The sequence below is a fragment of the Nansenia antarctica genome (assembly GCF_963989245.1).
Source record: "Nansenia antarctica genome assembly, chromosome: 19".
In the NCBI taxonomy this organism is placed as follows: domain Eukaryota; kingdom Metazoa; phylum Chordata; class Actinopteri; order Argentiniformes; family Microstomatidae; genus Nansenia; species Nansenia antarctica.
In genome coordinates, this window is record NC_137692.1 from 24,393,034 (window position 1) to 24,418,033 (window position 25,000).

The 25,000-nt window shown below is 45.4% G+C and overlaps 1 protein-coding gene across 1 annotated transcript in view; it reads left to right on the forward strand.

The window, feature by feature from the left end:
- The window catches only part of phldb1b (pleckstrin homology-like domain, family B, member 1b), a gene marked incomplete at its 5' end in the record, with an annotated part of 82,344 nt that overhangs the window by 6,435 nt on the left and 50,909 nt on the right, over window positions 1-25,000 (forward strand). The window contains 2 exons of the mRNA XM_080549196.1: window positions 631-801; window positions 21,889-22,005. Of these exons, the coding sequence (XP_080405322.1) occupies window positions 631-801; window positions 21,889-22,005 (288 nt within the window). The remainder of the gene's footprint in view (window positions 1-630; window positions 802-21,888; window positions 22,006-25,000) is intronic.

Here is a 25,000-nt window from a genome sequence, read left to right on the forward strand (position 1 = left end):
TTTCAGCGTCAGTCCTCTTCACAAAGACACATTAATTGAAACTAACTTCAGAGTTGAGCATCCCGGCTTTATTTATTTATTTATTTGTTTGTTTACCCCTTATTCACAACATTCTATAAGATTTAGATAAGACGACCTAACAATCACTCACTGTTATGACCTGCAGTAACAAAAGGCTCATTCATCTTGAATTAAAGTCACATCATCACAATAGTTAAAAGTCTAAACATAGCTTTTACAACGGCCTCATTCACCCATTCACACACACATTCACACACCAATGGCGGCACACCCTTACACCCTACATTACCACAATCTTTTTTTAAAACCTTAAAAATACCCACACTGGCTCTCACTTGTTCTTATCAAAGGTTGTACCTATGATGACTGACGTACAGTTGATTCACTTACTTAAACAAATGTACCGGTACTCGCTTTGGATAAAAGCGGCTGATGCTGAATGACTCACTCTGCTAGAAATGTCAAACGTACCTCTACCCCTAACCCCTTGAAATGCAACACGATTAGATAAACTTGTCTTTGAGGAATGCCTCTCTAACTCAGTTCCAACATTAACTCGTTAAGTCTTTCTTCTTTCTCCTGTGCGTTCCTGTGTCGCTCCACCGCCAGGTCAGACCACGCTTGGCCATGGGGCGATGGACATCAACCTCCAGGGTCCTGGAGTGGCTGCCCAGCACTGCTACATAGAGAACAGGGCTGGCGTCATCACCCTGCACCCCTGTGGAAACCCCTGTGCCATCGACGGACTCTCTGTCTCCCAGCCCACCCGCCTGTCTCAAGGTAGGGTTCTGGGGTCGACTTCCTCTCGAGTGGGGCAGTCCCACTCATATTTGTTATTTTATTGGACAGATACAGTGAAGACAGACAGGAAAGTAAGGAGAAGAAGGGAGAGAGGGCATGTCAGCAGGGGGCATGGGTCGGAGTGGAACCCATGCCGACATGGGAATATGTGTGCACTGTAGACCACGGTGCTAGACCACTGGACCACCCCAGGCCACTCCTCTCACATTTTGACATAATTCTTGTCGCATTTCCCCCCCCCGGTTGAGCTGTATAGCGGCACTTATTAAAGTGAGTCAGTCCAGGTCTGTTGTGAATAATGGAGAAGCGTTTCTGAAAGTACGGTACGGGTAGGATACAAATGCGAGCCGGTCTGGTCAATGGAAAAGCGTCATAAGTTGCCTTCTGAGTTGCTGCTGAGGGGAGGAGAAACAAGTTGACTTGGAATGAAGCGTGTTGACAAACAAACAGATATATGTGACACGGTCTAATGCTTTGGTCCTCATGTCGGGATCCGATGTAATGATCAGACTTTTTTTTCGAAGAATGTTAATACATTTCCGCGTTGTTGAAAATCAGTGACACGTCGCTAGTCAACTAACACAGAGATGGAAGAGTTCTCAAATGATCAGGCAGGAGTTTGGGGGCTGACCATTGCTTGCAAACAAACAATATCGATTGCAATTGAGACTAATTGAGAACTAATCTCAGGCTAACCAATGCACATGTATGCAATGCAATTAAGACATGAATCGATACCTATTTGCAGTTGTTTAACCAGCACCGCCGTGTGCAGTACAGACGTTTTAGTGTCATGAAATCCATTCAGTAAATGCACACGTGTGCTTTTTTATACATTGATCGATCAAGGCTGGAGGATCCTAGGGGATGTTGGTAAAGGGTTCCCCACAGTAAGCTAAACCGTGCACATGCACACTGACATGTGACATCCTGGAAGGGTAAATGTATTGATGTGTATAACACCCCACCAACCACTTCCTAACTGTATAACAGTTGAGGCTGGTAGAGGTAGAACTGTATAACAGTTGAGGCTGGTAGAGGTAGAACTGTATAACAGTTGAGGCTGGTAGAGGTAGAACTCGGAGGACGAGCTCATTGCAATTGCTTTCCACCGCCACCAGCCTCCTCTGCTGTAGAGCCAAGGTTGAAAATAAAGCAACCCCTGTGAAAGTATCTACTGTATAGTGGCTGATGGGCTTTTGCTCAGCTTGCTAACACAGTCGTGGTTGCCACGCAGAACTGGCTGGAGTACGAAACTCGAGTCGACGACACTAGAATCCCAGCAACCCCCGGTTGTTCTAAACCATAAACCAGGTTTGACAGCGTCGGTATATCCACCTCAGACAGACAGGTGAGGGCTAGCGAGCGGTCTGTCTGCGTCTAGTATACAACTCTAGTCTGGGTCAGGTGATGACAGAGGCTGTCTCTCTTGTGGCCCCCCAACCTGGGCTCTCTGCTGGGTAATCTGAGCAGGCACGTGGCTATTTATACCCACCCCACTCTCACCCTAACACACCCCCCATCACCCCTGAGGAGGGGTGAAAGGTCATGTGATGGTTATTGCGGGAGGGAGCAGGAGAGAATCCATTGTGGTGAAAAAGCCAATGCAAAGTGCAATTCATTCCAACAAGTCCCAAGACCCACCAACTAGTATAAACGCACTCATAGGCTATGGCAGAGCTCTGTGGAGGGAGCAGGTTAATCTATGAGTTGGCATTTCAATACCTGTTGGAATAAAATGGAAACACTAGTCTATGGATCCCTTCAAGTGAAGTGAAGTGACATTTATTTATATAGCACTTTTCATACACAAAGGCAATTCAAGGTGCTTTACAAAAAAAAGAAAGAAAATCATTGAAGGACAATTTCAACAGAGTTCAATTCCGGTGTTGAGTGTCGTATGACTTAATCAGAAAGAAAAACAACAGAATTTACCCCCTCCTTTATCAGCATTGGATCATGCTTGTCTACCTTATATTACTCTAAATCCCTACCCCACCACAATTATTCTAAGGTATGACTGAGATGTAAGAAATGAATTGTGATTCAGAATCAGACACCTCTTGAATTGCACAACTCACAAGGGCTATGTGTTACACCCCCCCCCCCCCCCCCCCCCCCCCCGCTCTCAATCTCTCCCCCCCTTTTACTCTCACCGTCCCTTTTCTTTCTCTCTCTCCGGGGGTGGAGATCACTTTGAGCACAGTGTCAGAGACAGAGACAGAGACAGCTGTTCAACTCAAACCACCTACCCGCAATTTAGGAGCAAATAAGCCATTCTCTCTCTCTCTCCGCGCTCCTGATAAAACAAGAGGGACAGTGCGTCTGGCTGCGTTCAAGGGAACAATGGAGAAATACAGGAGCGCATAACTGTCAACCTACAAAATACTGTACCACATTTCGCCTGAAACGGATTTCGGATTTTACCCCATCTGGAGAAACTACCATGAACTATTCTAAGCGGTGCTTAAGAGAGAGGCAGGTGGATATTTCAGTATAAGGTTTGTGAAAAGGCTTGTTGAATAATAGTGATTTGTGTATTATCATAACAAAGGACTCGTCAGGACAAGACATTACCACATTACCGTAAAAAACACGAAGATAAAAACACGTGGCTCTGAAAAGGCGCAGCTGCGATGATCTCCGCGCAGGGAGAGAGAGAGAGAGAGAGAGAGAGAGAGAGGTTCATTCATAGGATTTAAAGTAAGTGTGTAAGTTTTTATTTTAGACCAGTGAATCAATGGCATTTCTTTTTTTATATAACTAAAGAGTGAATCTGATAAATCCAAGATAAAGTCTAAATCTGAATCTAAAAGCTGGCTTATCACAATTTGTTGTGTTCATAACACGGACTCAATCCGTTCGGTACAGTAGGATAATCGTGGCGTTAGATTTATAAGGTTCTATCTCCATTTTTTTTTTTTTTTTTTTACATAATCGGATCCATTAGGTGTTTATTAATGCCTGTGTGGTGTTATTTTTAAAATGTTGACATTTTTGAGTTAGTAATTAATAAAATACAAAGGTTCCATCTCACAAAACATAATGGAATGTACAAACTTTGACGCTCAATATCTCTGAACTGCCCTAAACGGAGATAGAACCTTATCATTCTAAACGGAGATAGAACCTTATCATTCTAAACGGAGATAGAACCTTATAATTCTAAACGGAGATAGAACCTTATCATCCTAAACGGAGATAGAACCTTATCATTCTAAACGGAGATAGAACCTTCTCATTCTAAACGGAGATAGAACCTTATCATTCTAAACTCACGTAATGTTGTGTAACAATGTTCAATTGTTGTCCTACATTAAAGGTGATTTTTTATTTATTTAATCAACGTGTCGATAGTGTAACACCGCCTAAACATTGATATTGTCGGTTGTTGCTGGTTCTATGTAGACATTAGACAACATTGTAGCACTTGTAACTGAAACTAACCTACATTAAATGTTATGTTATCATATTTCTTACTACTCATTTATTTATGAATGACATTGACACTTGACTTGCTTTGACGTTTTGTGAAGCATCCATGTGCCTTCTAGCGGTTTATTTCAATCACGATTTCATTCAATCTCTATAGATGTTGATTGATTTTCTGACTACAGGACACTTGTCTTGTTCCCACATTGATTTCTGCAACAACAACAAAAAAACACCCAATATAATATTCGGTCATCACTCTACCTAGGGAACCTCCCCTGTGTGTGTGTGTGTGTGTGTGTGTGTGTGTGTGTGTGTGTGTGTGCGTGTGCGTGCGCGTGCGTGTGTGTGTGTGTCTGTGCGTGTGTCTGTGTCTGTGTCTGTGTCTGTGTCTGTGTCTGTGTCTGTGTCTGTGTCTGTGTCTGTGTCTGTGTCTGTGTCTGTGTCTGTGTCTGTGTGTGTGTGTGTGTGTGTGTGTGTGTGTGTGTGTGGCCCCTACACGTGAGATCAATTTATAGGCAGCAGCAACAGCAGCAACAGCAGCAAAACATACACGTCTAAAACCTCCCTCAGCCAAATCCTCCAGGATGACAGAGCACATAGAGATTCCCCTCTCTGGCATGGTCACCCCGTGCCTGTATACGGTTTCACTTCTATTCCTGGTCAGTCAATGTGACCTAACCATGCTGTTATTAACCCCTGTCTAGATCACAATCTAGTACCCTTATGCAGCCATCAGGTGACTATGTGAAAGAAGTCTGGATTCAAGCCCAGAGACAGAGTAGCCTGTTCTAGCCCGCCTAGAGGCTAAAGCCTAGTCTTTAGCTGGAGAGGGAGACAACTTAAGCTGACTGTTTTCCAGGCGATAGTGGCTGCTGGTTATATCACAATCGACTGAGTCACCCCTTACCGAGGTCTGTCATGTCTGACTGACACGTTGCGTTGACCCTATTGTGTGTGGAGGATGTTGAGTAACACAGAGTTCAGTCAGTGGTCGCCAACCCACTGACACACACACACACACACACACACACACACACACACACACACACACACACACACACACACTAACCCACTCTACTCTACAAACAAGCATGAGGATGTTCTGAGATTCCTCCCCTCCTTCCCCCCCCCCCCCCTCCTGTACCCCTCTACACATGCTTGACCTGTGAACTCCGAGCCGTGTCGGTCAGGCGGTCACATGGCCAGCTGAAGGTCTACCGACAGACACAGAGACATATCCCACCAGGGGAGACCGGTGGTGGTGGAGGCAGACAATCGTAGGACTACAGGCTCATTGTGATGCTTAAACGACACATGTGTTTGATATCGTTCCCGCATTCTGTGCCATTGCATTACAATGAGCCCGTCCTCCGATTTCTACCTCCGCCAGCCTCCCCCTGTAGCCCGCATGGCCATCTGTCTCAGTGACATGGTCAGTAGTAGGGCTATTGTGTCTTCAGTTGTTTGACAAAAGGAGAGGAGAGGGAGAGTGTCAACTGTGTCAAGCATCTGTTGCTGCTGTCCTGCCTCTCTCTCTCTGGAAGTAGCCTAGCTGACAGTTTTCAGGATATTGCATTCTGGGATCTGTGTGATAAATGTTATGAAACTGATAATGAAAATATATGAGAGTGAACCACCCTTAGTGGTTATATGTGGCAGTATATCGGGGTGACTTAAGGGATACATTTCTTTGAAAGATATAGCCTATATGCTGTTTGACGCTTGGTCTTTCAAAAATACTCATTGTCTTATCATGAATGTTTATCCCATTCTATTGACTGTTTTTGGTTTGTGAGTTGTGACTGGCTTTTATATGCAATTTAGGCTATGGGTCATAAAGTAGGAGTCTGAGTGACATCATGCTTCTAGTGTATTTATGTTGCCAGATGGGTTGAACTCAGTTACTGTATGCTGCTGAAAATAGAAAGTGGTCTCAGGAGATGTTCTCACAGGGACGCCTGCGGTTGTGCTGTGAATCCTGGTCATGTCATGTCTCTGGCAGGGGGAGGCTGGTGGAGGCAAAAATCGGAGGACAGGCTCATTGTGATGCATGGAACAGAATGAGGAATGGTATCAAACACACTTGACCCTTCCTCATTCCATGAATTACAAAAAGTCTGTCCTCTGATGTCTACCTCCACCAGCCTCCACCCATCTCCTAGTGTTTCTCCATTTTCTGCAATGTGATTCTGCAGTGGATGTCTCCTAGCCCGGGACACTCAACAATAGTAGGCACGATCTGACGGCCAGATAATAATTGGTCTAATAAGTGTATTTTTTAGGGAGTATCGGCAGGTTTAGCTAAGACATTTATTTAACCTTTATTTTACCAGGCGAGACGATTAAGAACAACATTCTTATTTCCAATGCCGGCCTGCCTCGTAAGGGGAAAGGGGAGGGTTGAAAGATAAAACATGTTAAAAACAAACCACTTAAACCCACAATTAAAACCACAATTACATGAGATGCCACAAAACAACAATAAGCATTAAACACAGGCATGTAAACACAAACAACATGTACAGTGGGTGTTCAAATTACGGCACCAAACCGACGGTTTCGACGGAGACAACTCCTCCAGACTGATTCAGGGAATTTAAATGATGCAGAAGAATTCACTCCAGTCTTCCTCCGTGGTTAGATGACGTGGTCTGCCTCGGCCCGGCCTTACATCACATCACTGAGTGATTAACTGGTGAGCTGTTTTACTCTCTCTGGCCTTTCCAAACTGCAGTAAAACACGACCACGCCATGGCAACTGTCCTGCATACCTCTGGGCATCCCTTTGTCTGTGGCTCTCCTAGACACGTCTGCCGCCCTCTCACGCCCTGCTTTACTGTCTGCCGTTGGGATTTTATTGACCAGTAAAAGAAAACGTGAAATTATCCAACCCTGAAACCTCAAGTAATGGTAAACTAATTGTTCACGGATGGGGAATGTTGCTCTAAGAGAATATGGGGTAGTTGTGTGTTTTTTTCTTTCAACGTTATTCCAAAGAAGGAAGAGTCATTCCTAGGTTATTACTATGTTATTACATGTAATAACCATTCAATCGTGTGACATTCATGTTAAATACCACTGTAAAGTTAATAAAGTGTAAATAAACAATTATTTATTGTTAAATTCTGGAGTTGACAAACACTTATAGACTGTCTTCGAAATGCCTCAGTAATAATAATAATTCATTATATTTGTATAGCGCTTTTCCGAGGCTCAAAGACGCTGACAAATATGGGAAAAACAGGAAAGTGCTGTGTCCCTTGTTGTATGAATAGATCCCAGTCTAAAAAACGATTGAACTGTCATTCTACCGCTGTAGTACACTGGTACTCTGGTGCGGGGAATTTCTGGTTTGGACCCGGAAATTGCTAAACGTCACGTTTGACGTCAGACTTAACAAACCGAATTACTCAGAGATGTGGGGTCAGTCAGGAGGCAGGAGGCTGGACAGAACCAACTGAATGTTCTCTGCTGATCCCTGTGCATTCATACATGTGCTCATGCGTGCATAATTCAAGTATTCTCTCTATCCACTTCGAGTTCCTTCGATCTTAATCAGTGGATCTTGTGACTGACGTAGACTTAGTACAGGCATAGTGGAATCAGGCCGTGTGGAATCAGAATTCAGAATCAGAACTCTGTTGATTGAGTTCTATTTGTATGGGTACACTGGGTCAATAGAAATTTTTTTTGGGGGGGGGGTGTTAATTGATGTTGGCTAATCTTGATTACTGTAAATGCCACAATACCCCCACGGCATAATTTGGTATTGAATGTGATTGGTTTGAATGGTCCTATTGGATCACTTTCCAGGGTCTATTCCAGCTACATACAAACATACGGAGCCCCCCTGGGGTCACATGGTAGAAAACAAATATTTGATGTGTGAATCCGTTCCCTCGGTTTAGTAATTAATTCTCTCGGTTTAGTAATCCGTTAGGGTTAGGGTTAGGCCCTACGAGCCAGAACGATCGCAAGGATTAGGGTTAGGGTTAGGGTAGAATCCTTGCGATCGTTCTGGCTCGTAGGGCCTAACCCTAACCCTAACCCTAACGGATTACTAAACCGAGGGAACGGATTTACTAAATCGAGGGAACGGATTCACACATCAAATAATTTTTTTCTACCATGTGACCCCAGGGGGGCTACATACAAACACATGTTTGATTCCATTCCTCATTCCATTCCATGAATTACAATTAGCCCGTCTCCCGTTCTCTACCTCCTCCAGCCTCCCCGGTTCCATGTTGTTGCTTTGCTTTAATACGATCATGTACAAGCCTACCTGGTAAACAAAGGAAATCCTATATGGTTATTATATAGAATACTGTATATAGGCCTAGCAGTTTGTCCTGAAAGAACATCTCCTACGGTTTTGATGTGGTTAATCCTTGCCTAACAATAGGTACATAATCAGCCAGAGAACTGAATCCCTGCCAGTGTTTTTTGGTGGTTGTCCTCTGTGCTCTATTGAATGTCGTTGAATGTCAAAAACCCATTGTGTCTACATTTACATTTACATTTTACATTTTACATTTTTGGCGTTTAGCAGACGCCTTATTCCAAAGCGACTTACAATCAATACATTTGAATACTAAGCAAGTGAATCATCAATCCACCAGTCGTAGCAGGAAGAGTAATCCAGCTCAGGCCCGGGGCCATTGATAGAAGGAAAAACCTTCTTCTATCACCTTCTTCTAAACCTATGTATTTTTTAATAAATTTTTTTGACACTGGAGAAACAGAGAAACAGTACAAGGGGGCAATAGAAGTTTTTAGGGACACAGTAGAGGGGAAAGCGGGTGTCTTCAGGAGACGCAGTGCTGAGGGGCAGTAGATGTCTAGGGCCAATCATCTCTGTCAACCTTATATGGAAAACAGATTTTTCAGATTATTTTTTTTATATCACGATTAGCCTAATACTTTGACTTTTTTTCATATATTTGACTTGTAAGTCGCTTCCTGGTTAATCAAGTATGATTCTATTTCATGGTGTAGAGACATAGAATAGAAACATGGACATGGTTGTTCTAAGGTAACTCTGATGGGGTACCATCGCCCATCTACCCACCCCTCCCCAAAATCCCCCCAACCATCCCCCCGCCCGCACCCACTCACCCACCCACCCCTCCCTCCCTCCATATGAAAGATGCAGTTTGGAGCGTTTCCTAGAGTGCACTCAGTGTAATGAGAGCGACCATGGCGAGTCAAACCGTTACTGCAGTGTTAAAAAAGAACTCTGACATCACAGCATCAAGAGAATCAATCTGGCTGATTAACTGCAAGTACTGCATGAGGCTCTTGGCTGTGGTGTCGCCTCCTCCCCCTGTTCTTCCTCTCTACTTAGAACCCCTCTCCCACTCTCCCACTCTCCCCCTCTCCCCCCCTCTCCCTCCCACCCCTCTCCCCCTCTCTCACTCTCCCCCTCTCCCACTCTCCCCCTCTCCCCCTCTCCCACCCCTCTCCCTCTCTCCCCCTCTCCCACTCTCCCTCTCCCACTCTCCCCCTCCCACTCTCCCCCTCCCACTCTCCCCCTTCTCCCCCTCTCCCTCTCCCACCCCTCTCCCCCTCTCCCCCTCTCCCTCTCCCACCCCTCTCCCCCTCTCCCCCTCTCCCCCACTCTCCCACCCCTCTCCCACTCTCCCACTCTCCCCCTCTCCCCCTCTCCCACTCTCCCAGCCTCACTCCGTAGAACAACAGCTCAGATTTATCGCCTGCTCTGAACTCTCTCTCTCATTTGCCAGCGACGCCTGTCCTCTCTCTAAGTGACTTCATATGAATTCTAATTACTGAAATGACACTGAGTCATATTTAACTGGAAGGGTGTTTCGAGGTGAGGAGGCTGGTAGAACAGTCTCTGTGGTGGAGGAGAAGGTGCAGAGATAGTAGTAATAATAATAATAATAATAATAATTCATTAAATGTAGCCTATATAGCGCTTTTCCCAGGCTCAAAGACGCTGACAATATGGGAGAAACGGAAAACACAGAAACAACAAGCAACAGATAACATGGGCACATAGAACACAGAGTTAACGAACAGGGAGGGAGGGGGGGTGGTAGGGACAGGGGAGATGGTTAGGGGGTAGGGGAGGCTGTATGCATGTCAGGGGGGGGGTGGGGGGTGCTGATGGGGGCTTCTGCTAAACTCAGTCTGGGTCTTTTGTTGGAATTCTAGAATGCTTAGTCCAGGGGGTGAAGGGGTTCTTCAGATTTAGAAACGCACTTCACAGCATTAGTGGAGAAGCCCATACTCGGACAGGGGTAGACAACAACTCTGTGAGAAGAGCTAGTATGGCTGCAGGCTTTGGCCTCAACTGAATCGCAATACACATAATTCAATTAATTGTAGGTCTGATTTGAACACTATGATGTAATTGAATTAGGAAGTTTATTTCAAGAAGTTGATTTGTGTGTGTTAGTGCTTGGTGGGAGCAAAGGCCTGTCACCATACTGGCTCTGCAGGTTCTAGATTGACCATCCCTGATATAAGGAAGGAAACATGATCACCAAGGGTTAAACCCTCTCACCCAGAGGCTGAGTACTCTGTCTGTCTGTCTGTCTGCCTTCTCCAGGGGAGGCTGGTGGAGGTAGAAATCGAAGGACTGTCTGGCTCATTGTGATGCCTGAGATGGAATAAGGTCCATTGTGATGTCATAGTCATGTGTGATGTGTGGATGTTTGATGTAATTGACACTGCGGTATTGAGCGTTTTCCATCTGTACCGACAACAAATTCCATCGACCTTGGTCGTGTGGTCATTAAACCATTCATTCATTCATTCATTCATTCATTCATTCGTCAAGCGTGTGTTTGACACCATTCCTTATCCCGTTCCTCGTGTAATAATGAGCCCATCCTCCGATTTTTGCCTTCATCCTCCTCCACTGGTCTCAAATCAAATCAAATCAAACTTTATTTGTATAGCGCATTTCTTACAAGATGCAACTCAATGCGCTTCACATACTGACAGAGCCGCAAGCAGGCAAAAGTAAAAACCTGTAAACCTGTACACTGTGTAGCTAGGAAAATTCCCTTGCAGCCCTCTACTCATAGAGCGACTACTAACCAGTTTGCCTACCAGCACCCAGCGGTGGACCCCACACCCCCCCTCCCCCGGGGAGTCTCCTTCTATCATTAACCACCCTAGAGGGATGGGGGGACAGACAAGGTGGAATGTGACCCTTGGTCTGAAGGACCTCCATGGGAACTTCCACAGACCACCAAAGGAGCTGGGCGAGGTTAAGTTACACAGCTCTGGGTTAGTCATCATCTCCACGTACAGATTAGAACTTTCCTCTGGGCTGGTTAGCAGAGGAACTAAGGTTGTTTCCCCTGCAGCTCTCGTCTTGTATCAGCTCTGGTCGTCTGGAGATAAGGAAGGGAAACCCCTGGAGGGAGGGAGGGAGGGAGGCCAGGGAGGGAGGGAGGGTGTGGGAGAGAGGGAGAGAGGGTGTGGGAGGGAGGGAGAGAGGGAGTGGGAGGGAGGGAGAGAGGGTGTGGGAGGGAGGGAGAGAGGGAGTGGGAGGGAGGAGGGAGGGAGGCCAGGGAGGGAGGGAGGGAGGGAGGGATGGAGGGAGGGAGGGAGGAGGACAGACAGGGAGGGAGGGAGGAGGACAGACAGGGAGGGAGGGAGGGAGGGAGGCCAGGGAGGGAGGGAGGGATGGAGGGAGGGAGGGAGGGAGGAGGACAGACAGGGAGGGATGGAGGGAGGGAGGGAGGAGGACAGACAGGGAGGGAGGGAGGGAGGCCAGGGAGGGAGGGAGGGATGGAGGGAGGGAGGGAGGGAGGAGGACAGACAGGGAGGGAGGGAGGGGGGAGGGAGGAGGGAGGGAGGGAGGGAAGGAGAGAGGGAGGGAGGGAGGGAGAGAGAGGGAGGGAGAGAGTGGGAGGGAGGGAGGGAGGGAAGGAGGGAAGGAGGGAGGGAGGGTGGGAGGAGGGAGAGAGGGAGGGGGGGAGGGAGGAGGCCAGACAGGGAAGGAGGGAGGAGGCCAGACAGGGAAGGAAGGAGGGAGGGAGGGAGAGAGGGAGAGAGGGAGGGAGGGAGGGAGGGAAGGAAGGAGGGAGGGAGGGAGGGAGGGAGGGAGGCCACCTCATGTGGGTTTAAATAGAAGAGAAGGACTCAGGTATTGGTGGACTAGACTATTACTAATAAAGCAGAATTATCTGGATTATATCAGGGAGGTTTTCAGATCCTGACTGCAGGGTGCAGCAATATAGTATACACGTAGAATGTCTGTGATACTGTAACGTTGGATGCCTCAACCTATTTCTTTTTCATTATTATATTCCCACAGAAAATGTATGTTTTTATATATTACATTCTAAATGTGTTGTTATCTTACATACATTATATTTGTCTGTTGGCCAATTATTCTACCCCTCTACCCCCTAGTGCAGTAGCTAGCAGCAACATGATTAATATACATTGTTTATTTTATTTCAATGTTTTATGAAACCTTTATTTTAGGCGAGGACGAGGTCCTACTGAGACCCAGGTCTCTTCTTCAGAGGAGCCCCGCCTTCCAAACAATCATGAAACACATCCTAAATGTACATTTAAATCACACGCACAAGACAATTCATTAATTACAAATCAATTACAAAATCAATTGACACAATATAATCAATTAAAACATGTCCTTTCCTCTGACGGCAGATCCTTTATCAAGGTCTTCAACTGACAACAGTTAATCAATTACAGCACATGGCTGCTTTGCACAGGGATCTCACTAGTTAGAGCGACGAACCAAATAGCCATTTGTTATTATGAAGGATGGTTCATTAGGAAAACAATTCATTAGTACTGCGGTGTGCTCATCCCTAACGTGTCACACAGGAGGTCGGTGGAGATAGAATTCTGAGGATGGGCTCATTGTAACGCATGGCACGGAATACGGAATGGTAATCAAACACGTGTGTGATTGATATCGATTTGATCCCATTCCCCATTCCGCTCCATGACATCACAATGAGCCCGTCCTCTGATTTCTACCTTCACCAGTCTCCCCTGGTGTCCAGGGGAGTAAGCTCATTAAACAGGCATGTATACTCAGTATAATTTATGACGTCAAGTCAGGAAAATTCTCCCATCTGACCATACATGATACATAGGCCCAGTTATACCTACTCATCTGTTTGAGTGTCATCGAGGGACATAACTGTAGAAAGCTTCACACGTCCCTGCAGTCCATAAATCCATATTAAGTCTCATACAACGTTTCCTGACGCGAAGGAATCCATCAGGATAAGTAGCGCCGTAATGTCTGACGTGATGAGGCCTAACAGGTCTCCAGAGAGGGAGGGAGTCATTTCTGTATGGCGTGGGGTTTATGGACAAAGGCCCTGGCTGTCAATACACTCAACAAGGGTTCTTTATCTGTCCCCTGTGTGAGGAGAACGCTTTGAAGAACCCTTTTGGGTTTCATGTACTGTAGAAGCTCTTCTCAAAGGCTTCTACCGAGAACAAGAAAGGCTTCCTCAAATTATAAGGGACCTCTGAAGAACCCTACGGAGCCCCCCTGGGGTCACATGGTAGAAAACATTTATTTGATGTGTGAATCCGTTCCCTCACTGGAAAAAGAAATTATCTTTGAGAAAAAGTATTTGAGAAAGACTCAGTTTGATGACTGTCTGTGGGTGTCCCAAGTCCCATTCTGTTTATCCACTCCTAGTAGTTGATGGCTGATGAGTGCATAGTGTTGTGAAAGAGAGAGAGAGAGAGAGAGAGAGAAGGACATAGAGAGTGCTCTTTGTTTATTTCGCTGACTCATCCTGCCTGTCTGAACGCCGATGGCCTCTCTTGTCAGAGATCAGCTGTGGAGGAAACGGGGCTTGCAGTGTGTGCTCTTATGCCCACTCTTGCATGAGAATACCTAGACACAGAAAGCACACACCTGCTTACACACACGCACACCCTATAATGCACATACACGCACACCCTATAATGCACATACACACACACATGCACACACGCACACACACAAACACAAGCAGGGCATCTGAGTATCGGATAAGGTCTTCTGACGGCGGAGGTCTGTGGTCAGGGTCCCTCCCTCAGGGGGTTGAAGAAACCGAGGAGAAACATGAGCCGTGTGTGTGTGTGTGTGTGTGTGTGCGTGTGTGTGTGTGTGTGCGTGTGTGTGTGTGTGTGTGTGTGTGTGGCGGAAAGAGATCCATCTCCTTCCATGAAGATCAAACAGGCGCTTAACCAGGCCGAACACTCTCTGTCTGTCTGTCTGCCTCCTCTGCCTGCCTGCCAACACTTCAGATGAGTTTTACTCCGGCTGCGGTTAATTAGGCTGTAGTAGCGTAGCCTGACAGCTAACTGTGTTGAAGTCCCCTGAGGCCACGGTGGTGAAGGCTCCTCAACTCAGACGTGCGTTGGGTTTTAACAACGAAAGAAGAAGCTCTCACATCTCCAACCTGCTCCTTTTATTCAGCCACCTTGTTTGGAACTGAGAGGTAACAAGGTACTTGTTCTTTCCAAGCTCCCTGTAGTCTGACAGCTTGTTAGCTTGCTGTGTACTGACCTATACAGTCTCGCAGGCTGCGGGATGTTCTGCTGTTCTGGTGTATTGCCAATTGTTACTGCTGTTGTGTATAATAATCATAATGAAGCAGGAAATTCATTTCACGAATACTGATAAATTGTGTTGTGCAACTGTCTATGACTCTATTGGATCCAGACAGTCTGGCTGTTTGCTGTTTGCTGTTTGCTGTGAGATGCCAGTGAGTTATGAAGCTGAGTGTGTGGTATCTGTAGCCTCCGGGCATGTCATTTGAAGGGTGTGCCTAGGCTTGGCGTGAGACACACACACACGCACACACACTAGCACACACACACACACACACACACACGCACACACTAGCACTCATGGATCATCCATGGATCATGTTGTTGCAGGCCTTAGCTATGACTGTGTTCTCTCTGGAAGTGACTCAGGTCTGACAAATACAACCCTCTTCTTCACCAGGAGAAACTAGAGAGAGAGACAGAGAGAGACAGAGAGAGAGATGGAGAGACAGAGAGAGAGAGAGAGAGTGACAGGATGAGAGACAGGGAGAGAGAGTGGGGGAGGGATAGAAAGAGAGAGAGACAGGGAGAGAGACAGTGAGAAAGAGAGGGACAGGGAGAGAGACAGAGAAAGACAAATTGAGAAAGACAGGGAGAGGGAGAGTAACAGAGAGAGAAGGGGAGAGAGACAGGGAGAGAAACATGGAGAGGGAAAGACAGGGAGAGAGAGAGATGGAGGAGAGAGAGAGGGAGAGAGACAGAGAGTGACATGGAAAGAGACAGATAGAAGGAGAGAGACAGAGAGTGACAGAGAGAGACAGGGAGAGAGACAGAGAGAGAGACAGGGAGAGAGACAGAGAGAGACAGGGAGAGAGACAGAGAGAGAGACAGGGAGAGAGACAGAGAGACAGGGAGGAGAGAGAGAGAGACAGGGAGAGAGACAGAGAGAGACAGGGAGAGAAACATGGAGAGGGAAAGACAGGGAGAGAGACAGAGAGAGACAGGGAGGAGAGAGAGAGTGAGAGACAGGGAGAGAGACAGGGAAAGAGACATAGAAAGAGAGAGACATGGAAGAGACAGGAAGGGGGACATGGAGAGAGACCAACACACAGAGAGAGAGAGAGATAGACAGATATTTCGCTGATGTGGCACTTTCTTTTTTTTTTGAAATTTTCTTTTTATTGTCAATGGTCATTGGTTACAACAATCGTCATTACATTCAACATATCACAATCAACTCAGTTCCTATGACCAAAGTCTTTTTTTCTTTTTTTATATTAAGTAAAGTAAAGACAAGACAAAACGAAAACAAAAACAAACAAAGAAAAAAGAAAAACAATAGCGAGTGAACTTTGGGAGCTTTCATCTTACATATGATAGATTAGAATAGAAAATGATTCAAGAAAATAAACACAATTACATCACCCTCTCATGTTCTTTTAACAATTCAACAGAAATCTGACCTTACAGGTTTAACATATCCAGTCCATTTCGTCCAGATCCGATAGAATTTTTCTACCTGAATTCTAAGGGAGTATGACATCTTTTCCATTACATATATATCATGAATTATATCTATCCATTCATCCACTGTGGGTACGTCTGGCTTTAACCATTTTCTTGTGATAGCCTTTTTACTTGCTACCAGAAGTATCAATATCAATTTTCTGTCGTTATTGTCCCAATTTTCGAATGAGATGTTTCCCAGGTATAAGGTGTCACATTTGAAGGGGATGTTAATTTCAAAAATAGCTTCCAGATTATTGTGTATCTCCCGCCAAAATGGGACTAGATTTGGGCATTCCCAGAATACATGGTAGTGATTGGCTTCATTCAGTCCACAGGATCTCCAACACGCTACACCCGTCCCCTGATGTCGTTTTTGTAGGGGGGTGATAAAAAACCTTGTAAGGTTTTTCCAACTAAATTCTCGCCACGTATTTGAGCATGTCGTTTCCCATTGTAGTTTACATAATCTGTCCCAATCCTCCCCAGAAATAGTAAAATTACCCTCTTTCTCCCATTTCTCTTTAATATATATTGTATTGACTGTTTTGAGATTGATCTGGCGGAAGCCATTGTATAGTCTAGATACCACCTTGTTGCATATCAATGATTTGCTTGCTGATGTAAATACTTCCATAATTCCTGTTACCCCCTCTTCTGATACTCCCCCTAAATTCTGATTGAAATGGTGTCGGACCTGGAGATACCTATAGAAATCATTTTGTTCCAAACCATGTTTTCTCTGTAGCGATTCAAAGCTATGGAATGCCCCCTTGTGGACAAAAGTTAAATAGTTCGAAAGGCCTTTTCCAACCCAGACTTTAAATCTAGCATCTGTTTTGTTTGGAGGGAAGTCCGTGTCATATGCACACCATCTTAGCATTTTAAGTGAGTCCTTTATACCACACAGTTTTACTGTCTCCTGCCAAATCTTCAAAGCCACGTTAATCCAGGGATTATTTTTATTTGTCATGTTGTTTATTAATTCACTATCTGCAACTATCGCTGCTATTTGAACCCCTTCTGTCATTGCACTCTCAATTTCCTTCCATCTTGCAGAGTATGATGGAGTACACCAACACACTACAGGCCTTAATTGAGCTGCGCAATAGTATTCTCGTAAACAAGGAAGGCCAAATCCCCCGTTTTCTTTTCTTAACTGTAGAGTTTTGTATCTGATTCTGGGTTTTTTCCCTTGCCATAAATATCTAGATATTAATTTGTCCCATTCTATAAATTGCTTAGCAGGTATCTCCACTGGAAGAGTCTGGAATAAATACAGTAACCTTGGTAGGATGTTCATCTTAACAGACTCCACCCTAGAGCTCAAACTCAAGAAGGGAATGAGACTCCACCGTAGTACATCTGATTTTAGTTTTACATTCAAAGGGCCATAATTAAGATCAGATAATTTTGAGACATCTTTTGGCAGGTTAACACCTAGGTATTTGATTGAATCTGCATCCCATTTCAGGTTATATTTCCCTCTAATATCGTTGGGTGGGTCATAGTTAAGTGTTAGTACCTGGGTCTTCTGAATATTTAGTTTGTAACCTGAAAGTGTCCCATATTCCTTTAATAAACCCATCAATTTTGGGATTGTCTGTGTGGGCTGTGTTAGATATACCAGGACGTCATCCGCAAAAAGACCAAGTTTATGCTCACCAGCTGCCATGTCTATTCCCTTAATTTCAACATTTTGCCTTATCCATTGGCTCAAAGGCTCAATAAAAAGGCTGAATAGGAGTGGGGAAGCGGGACATCCCTGCCTGGTTCCACGTTCCAGAGTGAAGGATCCCGATAGGGCACCATTAATTTTGATCCTTGCGGATGGGCTATCATATAATGCTTGGAAAGTTGCAATAATAGACTCATGAAAGCCGAATCTCGATAGTACCTTGTATAAAAAGGTCCAACTAACTGAATCGAAAGCTTTCTCAGCGTCCAAACTTACAAGAGCTGCCTCTATTCCGTGTTGTGTGATATGTCTGATAATGTGCAATGACCTTCTAATGTTGTCTTGTGTTTGCCGTTGTCTAATGAATCCTGTCTGATCTAAATGAATGAGTTTAGGTAGAATCCTATCTATTCTTCTGGATAGTATTGATGTAAACAGTCGATAATCGAGCTGGAGAACACTGATAGGGCGATAGCTATTACAATCTAGTTTGTCTTTCCCTTCCTTCGGTATGACTGAAATTATTGCTTCCCTCCACGAGGGTGGAATTTCCCTTTTCTGTAGTACCCAATTAAATGCCTTCAGTAATGTTGGAGCTAATTGTTCTCTAAATGATCTGTACCATTCAGCAGTGAAACCATCTGAACCCGGGGATTTGTTTGCCTTCAATCTCGAAATTGCTGATTGTAATTCCTCTATTGTTATTTCGGCTACCAAGTCTTTATTTTGTTCATTAGTGACAGAGGGTAAATCAAGAGAGGCTAGGAATGACTCAATCTGTAGGTTGTTGTCCACTTGTGGTTGGGAATATAGTGTTTTATAGAACTTTTCGAAACTCTGTTGAATTTTGTCTAGCTTACATTCTATCGCTCCGGATTCGGGGTTCCTTATTTTATAGATTGCATTATCTGCTTGTTGTTTTCTTAGTCTATATGATAAGAGTTTCAATGATTTCCCACCTACTTCATAGTATCTTTGTTTTGTAAATAATAGTTTTTTTTTGTATGTCCTGATTGCCTATTTCATTAATCTCGTTCCTTATGTCTTTCATTTCTTGTTTTACCCTGTTATCCAAATTGTTACTGTGTTGTCTTTGTAGATGTTTTAATTTAATTTCCAGGTCATGCAGTCTTTGTCCTCTAAGTTTTTTTATAAGTGAAGTAGTGGCGATGATGTTACCCCTCATTACTGCTTTAAGTGCATCCCAGAGCATATTCGGAGCCACTTCCCCGTTATCGTTTATTTCAAGATATGTTCTAATTTCAGTCTTCATGGCCTCCCTTGTCTCTGGGTTATTCAGGATACTTGAATTCAGCCTCCATATTGTAGACCTTGGCTTTCTATTGAGACACACTGACATGTAAATAGGGCTATGATCAGAGAGGGCAATCGGTCCTATGTCACATTGACTTATTGATGTGGCACTTTCAACATAATGTTGAATTAGTTCAGTTGTGTAACTTATTTGGAGCAGATCAGACACTACTGACGTCACTGCCCTGTTGTGTGATTGTTTCCACGGCAATTGGAATCACTCTCTGGAATCACGCTCCGTCCTGTTGCAACCTGTGAGGTCATCACACGTACGTACGTTCTCTCCTCCGGACACAGAATAAAAGAGCACCTGGTCGTCTAGGTACACACTGTACGTCACAACACTGGTGCTCTGATTTCAAAAACTTTCCATAAGGGTTTAATACCTACAGGTTCTGTGGTTGCTAGGTGATGACAGTTAGAGTGTACAGTATATATGTTACGGTACATGTGGGAAAACTAGGGTTAGGGTTAGGTGATAGGGTGCTAGGGTTAGGGTTAGGGTTAGGGTTAGACATGCCAGCATGTACCAAGTCACCCTAGCACCTAACCCTAACCCTAGTTTTCCCACATGTACCGTATTCCCACATGTACCGTAACATCTATACTTTACTTTATATCAGCTGTATTTATGTGGGGTCCGGTGGAAGACCTTCCCCTTAATCATAGTACAATACAACCATTTGAACAGTACATCCAAAGTATGTTTGAGAGAATTCAACAACACAGTGGGCAGTGCAGACAAAGGTTCGTACATACTGTATCTGTGTACCGTGTTGACTTTCTCTGAGCAAGGCAGTGCTCACTGCTACCACACAGTCACGGTACTCACGGTGTGGTCTACATATTCTGCTCTTACTCAACATGGGACTTAACATTCACTGTCTTTATTCAGACTCCACTTTGAGGACTTAGGGCTAAATGCGGAACACTGGTGGGGGTTGTGTCTGTCTGTCTAGTACTATTTCCAAGGCCGTTTTCTTTATCTCTATGCCTCTATTTACCTCTGCTCCACACCCATGCATAGGCGTAGGTGAGACAGCGCTACAGCACAATAGTGTTTACACCTGGCTGTTACCAGAGGCACAAGTTGCCAGTACGCCTGTCCTGTGTTTGGACTTCCAGTGCAGGGCTGAAAATAGAGCTCTCAGAGTCTGTGCAACTATGTGACCCTGACGACCTGTAAGTGGGTAATTCGGATTCCAAAGCTCCAAAGGTGTACTAATGAACTGCAATTTAAAAGAATGTATAAGAATGATATCCTTTCTAGATACAACATGGAAGAGACAGGACATGCCATTTGCTAAAATTAGCTAGTGTATGATAGTTTGTATCCTGTATTGTGTGTATTTGAATTTGAATGACAAAATTGAGCCTGATTTTTGTTTGTTTGTTGTTTGTTTGTGTTGTAAACCTGCGCTGCTGTAACTGTAGTGTGTGAATGGGGACAAATAAGCTTTGCTTCCTCCTATTCCCTTTCGGACAGCTTAACCATGTGGATTTATTGTTTGTTTGTTTGTTTTATTCTTTATTTTGGAAATCATTTGTATTCCAATGTACTTGAACTAATATAAAATATAATCCGGATTCGATCTGAAATGTAGAATTCTAGAGTCTTACACTGATTATAACATTGTCAGAATTGACTTGTATTGGATGAAGTTCACTTAACTTTTTTAACAGAGGCCAGTTCAGTTAATTTTTAAATTGAATACAAAATACAACTGACAGTTGCAATTTGAACAGACTGATCTTGTGGGACTATTTCCACTACGTGTGATTATATCAGTGTAATCGCATTTTGTAGTAACATGGTTGTAGTTTAACTAAATTGAAATCCCAGTAGTGTTTCAGTAGTTAAATATGTTTGTGGCGGTGTAATAAGCTATTGTCATTATATTTTTCCAAAATGAAACATTCTAATTAAACTATTATTATTAAGCCTTTGAACTTCAATTTCCCTAATTTCTTCCCTCGCTGCCTTCAGTCTCCACAGTTTGCTACGCCTCACTATTTTCTTTCACTCCCAGTGTTTTCAGACCATTTCAGTCGCACACTTTCTTTCACATGGACATATGGCTCATATTTCAGTAACAGACTGGAGGAAGTAGCTTCGATGTAGTAAACTACTTTTTTAAAGAAGATTTAGTTTGATAAACAATTTTCCCTCAAGGGAAACGCTTTAGTGTAATTCAACTTCTTCCTCTTCCTTCTTCTTGCTAAGTACCGGTAATGGATAATCTAGTGAAATACATTTTCAGAGAAGCTTCCCCAACACTGCCCCCTGTCCTTAGGGATATCTACTGCTTATAGTACACTGTGACGTTAGAATTATAAGGTTCTATCTCAATTTTTGTCAAAATTGAGTTTTTTACATAATCTGATCCATTAGGTGTTTATTAATGCCTGTGTGGTGTTATTTTTTTAAATGTTGACATTTTTGAGTTAGTAATGAATAAAATACAAAGGTTCCATCTCACAAAACATAATGGAATGTAAAAACTTTGACGCTCAATATCTCTGAACTGCCCTAAACGGAGATAGAACCTTATCATTCTAAGCTCACGACACATCAGTATTATAGCCCCTCTCAACCTCTATGTCTGTGTGATTGACAGGCTGTATGCTGTGTTTTGGCCAATCGGCGTTCTTCCGCTTCAACCACCCAGAGGAGGCCTACAGGATGAAGAGTATGATGCCAGAAGGGAGCAGAGGGAGCTACAGGATGCGCACAGGTAACACACACGCACGCGCACGCGCACACGCACACACACACACACACACACACACACACACACACACGCACACACGCAAACACACACACACACACACACACACACACACACACACACACACACACATACCAAGCACACACACACACGCACACACACACACACACACACACACACACACACACACATACACACACACACACACACACACACACACACATACACACACACACACACACGCACACACACACACAAGAGGCTACAGGATCCACAATCACTCTGACATTCACATTCACGTCAACACGCTGTGCTCTGCTGTACTGAGCTGGTCATGAATGTTTTAATGTTAAATATGCACAGAGGAGAGGCTCCCAGCCTACCTGCCATACAGGTGCTCAGTTCCAGGCTACCAGGGGAACCTCTGTAGCCTCCAGCCTGTCTGTCTGTCTGTCTGTCGGCTCGCTGGGTGGAGCCTGGCCCGGGTGCAACCCAAGCCCGCCTGGTGCCAGGTGCTGGCGGACGGCTTCACACCATGCATGTTTTATGAGGCGGCCATTCCTCCAGGTCTCCAGGCAGAGTTGTTGAGCTGCCTTCCTCTCGCTCACTGGCAGGCTCTCAGAGAGGAGTGTGTGCGTGTGTGGGTGTGTGTGTGTGTGTGGGTGTGTGGGTGTTTGTACACGTGTGTGTGTGTGTGTGTGTGTGTGCATGTCTGTATATATGTGTGTGTGTGGGTGGGTGTGTGGGTGTGTGTGTGCATGTCTGTATATGTGTGTGTGTGGGTGTGTGTGAGTGTGCGTGTGCATGTGCGCGTGTGTGCGTGTGCCTTGCCCGGCACAGGGGAGTGTGTTTCCCTCTCTTGGCTCTACGTTCAAACTGGGGAATCTGTCCCGGTGTCGTGTTATTTCCTCATGTTTGTGTGTTGACAACATGCCACCAGGGTATAAGTATAGCATGTGCATATTGGGTGTTGGGTGGACATCCTGCTTGGTAATGAATGCCTTCCGCTGTTTAAAAGCTTCCATTTTCACCAATTATGCGTTCCACTCCTTGGTCTGGTAGAGAAGCACTGTGCCTACTCCTACTGCACCACTCCCATGATAAACGGCATTGTTATTATGACATCATCACCTTGAAATGAAAGTGTACATTACAATTCTATTGGTCATGTGGATTACAGAAACTTTAAATATGACGATCACACTTCTTCAATCTTAAACATGGATGTTTGCTTGCCTCGGGATGGCCACTCTGTTGTCTGTCCTGTGTTGTCCTGTTTTTTGCATTAGTTTTTTGTTCATGTATACACGTGAAAAAAGCATAAACGCACCTACTGTAACGCCAAAGCAAATTCCTATATGTGTCAAGCATAATGGCAATAAACGTTATCTGAATCTGAATCTGAATCTCACATGCCAATCAGGGGAGGCTGGTGGAGGTAGAATGTGTTTGATACCATTAGTAACCAACCGCGAGCCGACCTACAGCAAGTAGCCTAGCTGCTCTGACGTATTTCTCAGTCTGCCCGTTCCTGTGCCAGGCGGCTTTGTTGGCGACCCCACTGCTTATTTTAACTAGAGGGGTATCTTTTACCGTTTCTATTTTTAAGCTATCGCTCTGTTCTCCTATCCTCCATCTCCCACTTCCCTTCTGCTTCCTCTCCCTTCCTGAACCACACCCCCTATCAGGGGAGGCTGGGGGAGGTAGAACACCAGGGGAGGCTGGTGGAGGTAGAACACCAGGGGGAGGCTGGTGGAGGTAGAACACCAGGGGAGGCTGGGGGAGGTAGAACACCAGGGGAGGCTGGGGGAGGTAGAACACCAGGGGAGGCTGGTGGAGGTAATAGAACACCAGGGGAGGCTGGTGGAGGTAGAACACCAGGGGAGGCTGGGGGAGGTAGAACACCAGGGGAGGCTGGGGGAGGTAGAACACCAGGGGAGGCTGGTGGAGGTAAAACACCAGGGGAGGCTGGGGGAGGTAGAACACCAGGGGAGGCTGGGGGAGGTAGAACACCAGGGGAGGCTGGGGGAGGTAGAACACCAGGGGAGGCTGGGGGAGGTAGAACACCAGGGGAGGCTGGGGGAGGTAGAACACCAGGGGAGGCTGGGGGAGGTAGAACACCAGGGGAGGCTGGGGGAGGTAGAACACCAGGGGAGGCTGGGGGAGGTAGAACACCAGGGGAGGCTGGTGGAGGTAGAACACCAGGGGAGGCTGGGGGAGGTAGAACACCAGGGGAGGCTGGGGGAGGTAGAACACCAGGGGAGGCTGGGGGAGGTAGAACAGCAGGGGAGGCTGGTGGAGGTAGAACACCAGGGGAGGCTGGGGGAGGTAGAACACCAGGGGAGGCTGGGGGAGGTAGAACACCAGGGGAGGCTGGGGGAGGTAGAACACCAGGGGAGGCTGGGGGAGGTAGAACACCAGGGGAGGCTGGGGGAGGTAGAACACCAGGGGAGGCTGGGGGAGGTAGAACACCAGGGGAGGCTGGGGGAGGTAGAACACCAGGGGAGGCTGGGGGAGGTAGAACACCAGGGGAGGCTGGTGGAGGTAGAACACCAGGGGAGGCTGGGGGAGGTAGAACACCAGGGGAGGCTGGGGGAGGTAGAACACCAGGGGAGGGTGGGGGAGGTAGAACACCAGGGGAGGCTGGTGGAGGTAGAACACCAGGGGAGGCTGGTGGAGGTAGAAATCGGAGGACAGGCTCATTGTAAATGCACGTTATGGAACGAGGATTGGTGTCAAACACACATTTGAGTCCATTCCTTAATCCATTCCTTGCATTACGATGAGCCTGTCCTCTGATTTCTACTACCTCCATCATTCAGCATTCCTTGTGTGTATTTTAGGTTTACATAGAGGGTTTTAAATAATCTCTCTTATCTGTACGATCTAGTGGTCAACTAGCTTATCACATAATTTAGAACTTGCAGCTCTGATAGCAGACTGGTTCCACTATTCGTGAGCTTAGAATGATAAGGTTCTATCTCCGTTTAGAATGATAAGG